At 34.0% G+C, this 5,000-nt stretch overlaps 1 protein-coding gene across 6 annotated transcripts in view; it reads left to right on the plus strand.

Annotated features, from left to right (window-relative positions):
• LOC125031497 (longitudinals lacking protein, isoforms H/M/V-like) overlaps window positions 1-5,000 on the plus strand; it is a 36,478-nt gene that overhangs the window by 23,297 nt on the left and 8,181 nt on the right. Inside the window, exons 6-7 of one of the 6 annotated variants that reach the window (XR_007115499.1) lie at window positions 666-946; window positions 1,508-1,622. The exons of 2 other annotated variants lie outside the window; for them this stretch is intronic. Coding sequence is in view for 3 of the 4 variants with exons in the window: in XM_047622315.1 (XP_047478271.1) it covers window positions 3,776-4,081 (306 nt within the window). In the remaining variant the exon portion in view is untranslated. Of the gene's footprint in view, window positions 1-665; window positions 1,222-1,507; window positions 1,884-3,775 lie in introns of those variants that run through there. 3 more of the 6 variants (XM_047622315.1, XM_047622318.1, XM_047622319.1) reach the window with 3 other exon arrangements.

Genomic DNA, 5,000 nt, shown 5'->3' on the forward strand with positions numbered 1-5,000 from the left:
TTATTATTATTATTAGATCAAACAACTATTTCAAAAATATATATATATTATCATTACAAATCATTATTGACATGTCATCCAGTATGCCTGATTTTATATTTAGTACTTATTATTTGAAGCTTTTGGTATCAGTTCACAGTACTATTTATCTCACTTTGTTTTCTGGCAGTGTTGAATCATAGGACATTTCCAGGTTTTAAGCAGGGTCATATTACTGAGAGACTTTTGGACTGTTACAGAAAGAAAAGATGTAAAAAGGTCTGACCTATGAAATAAAGTGTGATGAAGACCATTTCCTATCCTAGATGTTATCAAGGGTATCTAGATGTAATTTTCAAAATCTTTGTTCTTCAACTTTTCTCTTTAAAAGGTATCTCTCTTTATGAATTATAGAATTATTGTTGAATATAATCATAATTTTTTTGAATTGTTTCATTATTTGTTACTACTTCAGCTTTCATTGATTCTTGTCACTATACTACATTATTATTCCACTTCACATCATTTACCACCAAGACTAATGTAACTGGTATAATCATGAGTGTCTATGCCTAAAAGAGACAATGACTGACAAAGGAGGATTAGTACTTGCAGCAGAGCATTACTTTGATAAAAAGGACTCTATACAGTGCAAGCATTTTAAGGTGGTGTATCTGTCATTGTAGGCTGGATCGTTGGTGTGGCAGCAGCAGTCAATCCGTCCACAGGGACAGGGTGTTGTGTGCCCTTTCTGCAGAAGAGAGTTCCTCCACAAGAACAACTTCCTGAAGCACTACAAGACACACACAGGGGAGAAGCCCTTCTCTTGCCCTTTCTGCGATTTTCGTACCATTCAGAAGGGAAACCTCAAGACCCACATGCGCAATGTTCATAAGAGCATATTTACTTGAAAGAAAGAAAAAAGCATGGTTATCTTCAGGGAATTGAGTTTGGTACTGAATTTAAGGTACTGAAACAAACAAAAAATGTTTTTCTAAGATAAGAGGCCATAAGAGAGTGAAAAAATTGAATCTCTGAAAAGATGGTGCTTTTTAAGAAGAAAATTACATGTATTAAGTGGGTTACAGACATAAGAAACGAAACAGATAGAAGGCCAAAATAGTTATAATAATGATAATAGCAGTATTATCTTGAAAGTATTTGAATTTGAAAAAAAAAAAATTAGTTGCTGTACTGTCATTCTGGTATAATGATATTTATGTCTGTTGATCAGGTTCTCCTGTAAAAGTATGTAGGGTGTAAGGTTAAGAAATAAAGTACAGTAGTTTAGTGTTAATATGAAACCCTATTACAGTTTTTTTTTTTTTTATGCTTTTTTTCTAGTTTTGTTTTATGTAATCCAATGTCATATATGTTTTTTTTTTTTATTATTATTTAGTGTCATTATTATTATTATTATTATTAAGGATTACACCATAATCCAGACATATGTTACGTGTGGAAGTGCTGTAAGAGAAACTGGTTACTAAAATCCTCAGACACTAACCTTCCATGCACTTCCTTCTAGGACGATGGTGGAGTGGTCGTGCAGAGAGGGTTGTGGTTCCGCTTTACTTGTAACTTCTGTCACAAGAATTTCAACCACAAGAACAACTTCAGGAAGCACTTGCGTACCCATACTGGGGAGAAGCCATACATGTGTCCGCAGTGCTCCTATTGCTCTGCTCGCTCAGATCTCTTGCGCGCCCACTTACACAAGAAGCATCCTTACGTATCAACTTCAACCCAAGTTTAGGAACCATGATTCTCTAAGTTATGGGGTCTAACATGTTCTACAAACATGTTATATGGTCTGTGTGAGCACAAATTAGTCAGTTTTTATTTTATTTGTTGTTTTTTTCTTGTTTTAATAAATTCCTTTTTTTTTTTTTTTGTATAAAACATTGCAAAATTTTGTTCTAGTTTGAATGGTAGAACAAAAAAACATAATTCATAAAGTGATTAACGAGGAATTGGAACAGTTCTCATACCAGTAACCTCAACATAACAATTAAACTTGACAGATGATGCACTTGTGTTACATTCATTTTTCTTCATATTTGTAAGATGCTCAACACTGTATTCACACTCAACAGCTCAGTTTGTAAGCAGATGTGTATATCTGTTATGTGAAGATAATATGATATTAATGTTTCAATATATCTTTACAAATTGTTTTAAAAAGGTCTGAAAAGATTTTTGAAGAAGGTTTACTCTTCAGCAACTAGCAGTGTGGAAATTTGTTTTTTCAAGCTTCCTTTCCGAAAGAACCTTACAACCTCAACAAAACCTGATTGTGTGGCCATGGAGTGAAAATAATTGAAGACTCACAACACTGTATGCTTGATACTTGTGTATGTTGGTTTGATCATGTTTTCTTATTTTTATATTTTATGTTATTTATATTTGTGTGTGTGTGTGTGTGTTGTATATACCTGCATGCATCCATGTGTGCATATGTAGTATGCTTGAGTGTATACACATGAGTATGTGTGTGTGTGTTTGTGTGCATGTGTTCATGTATTTGTGTCTGCATATGTATATGTACTTGTGTGTGCATGTGCACCTCTTTTTTTTTTTTTTTTTTTTTTTTTTTTTTTTTTTTTTTTTTTTTGTGTGTGTGTGTGTGTGTGTGTGTGTGTGTGTGTGTGTGTGTGTGTGTGTGTGTGTGTGTGTGTGTGTGTGTGTGTGTGTGTGTGTGTTTGCTTGTTTCCTTGCTTGTTTTTAATGCATATTTCATGTGCATGCATTGTATGTGTGTGTCTATGTGTATGTGTATGTATGTGCATATGTACATGCTAGCATGGTGTCTGTGTGGTTGTATTTCGGTGTGCACATGCATGTATGTTTGTATTTATAAATGCATGTGTGAATTTGTATGGTTACTTTCTATGTATGTATGTACCTGTCTGTTTATCTACCTGTCTATCTATATAAATAATTATATATATAGATATATCTATATATGTATATTTCTTTATGAAAACAATTTTATTGTGATTTGTGGTGCATGTCTAAAATAAAATCAGCAGGAGCGTCACTCCAGTGGGGGGCTCCAGGGGGCACTTTCCCCATATCTTAGCAGTCCCCCTCATAATTTATCTTGTCAGGGGCATAGCCAGAAGCTAGGGAGTCTGTGTGCCCCTGTTTTCTAAAGTACCACTCCCAGCCCTCGCTAAATTTATCCTGGTGATGCTTCTGAGAACCTGTAAAAACAATGTGATTGTAAGTAATGTGAACATATGTTTTTTTAAGTACAAGAATACATTTGTAATGTGAATAGATAGTTGGATTAAAATGACTGCGTGACATTAGTTCCATTATCAATTGATCAAAAGAAAAAAAAAAATTGTAAATTTATTGGTCTGTTAGATAAATATGTGCTGCTGTGTATGCAGGGACTTGACTTTCCTGTAGTATTGCATACTCATTTTTGTAAGTGCTGTGATGGAAAGAAATTTATTAAAATATTATATGCAGACTGTTTTAACATGTATTTTACTTTCCTGTATGTTTTGTAGTTCAGAGAACTTTGAAAAAGAGAATAGAATGTACATTAAACAAATGTGTGTATGGCCCACTTCGGCTGAAAATGACAAACAATGGAGGTTAGACAGCATTGTGTGGTAATTAAATCAAGTTTTTTGTGACAGTCAACAAAAATTATGAAAAACCATATTTAAGTCACCATCAGGCATAAATGATATTTTCTGTAAGAGATGTAACAAAGCTTTTGAAACTTGATAGCACTAATTCCCAGGAGACCTTTTTCATCAATAGTGACTTTCTCTTTTAGGTCTCTATGGTAGCACCTGTAAGAGCTGAAGAGGACAGGGCAGCTGCATCCACCAGCTCATACAGGCACAGTTCCTCGGTGCCTCCCGTATGCCCGTACTGCAACAAAGCCTTTTTCTACTCTCCGAGGGATCTGGAGCGCCACATACGCATTCATACCGGAGAGAAGCCTTACAAATGTCCCCACTGTGATTACTGTGCCCGGCTTAAGGCTCACATGAAGTCGCACCTGCTAAGGAAGCACGAAGGGATGTTGAATAATGCGAGTATTAGTGTGGTGTCATCAAGTGAACCACACCATAGCTAAGAAAGGAAGTGTATGCTGAACTGGGAGTTTATATCATTTGGCTTAGCAATGATTTCAAAGGTTTGAGAACAAAATGGCATATTGGAATAATTTAATTGTTCTGATTCTCATTATCATCATCATCATACTGTAAAGCCTATAACTAATAATTTTTTTATTATCCTCTTGATTGAAAAATACTTTTATTGTTTTTTCTGCATTTTTATATATTGAATTACAGAAGCGTATCAGGTATCAGCATATGAATATAATAAAAAATGAATAAGAAGTTTTTTGTTAAATACGTATAGTATTCTGTCTTAGAAATTCATGCCATCAATTACTCTATATTTACTATGTAATATCAGGGACAAGAAAATCTGATTTGGATACCAAATTTTTTCAGCCAAATACTTTAGCGAATAAAGCAAAGAGTTCTAGCGCATGATTATGTTTTACAAGGGATATTGATATGTACCAGAAGATATGAGACAGGCTAAAATAAGACATTTTTATTTCCCTTCCAGAGACTTCATTATTTCATTTTCTGTGTGAGTTTGTCTCTACTTTTCTGATTGTGTGAGTGTGATATAGTGTGATAGTGTGTATGCATGTGTGATTTATTAATACTTCAGAAACATAATGGCCATAGTATTAACCCATTGCCAACAGGGAAGCCATAGATTCCATACCCACTGTGAGTAGTTTATTATTTGTGTTGACACATAGATGGCTCCACAAGTTACTAGTCCTACCTATTACACCTGGGTATCTTTTTTCCTGATTTCTGGAAATATACCTTTTCATCTTATATTACTATTAGTGTTATTTCTTTTTAATTTTATATAGCTATTAGTGTTATTAACAACCCTATGATAATTATAATAATCATAGTAACAGTATCAATGTTGATAGCATTTCAGAGGAAAAATAAAAAGCA

This window comes from Penaeus chinensis, chromosome 13 (genome assembly GCF_019202785.1).
Source record: "Penaeus chinensis breed Huanghai No. 1 chromosome 13, ASM1920278v2, whole genome shotgun sequence".
NCBI classification, from domain to species: domain Eukaryota; kingdom Metazoa; phylum Arthropoda; class Malacostraca; order Decapoda; family Penaeidae; genus Penaeus; species Penaeus chinensis.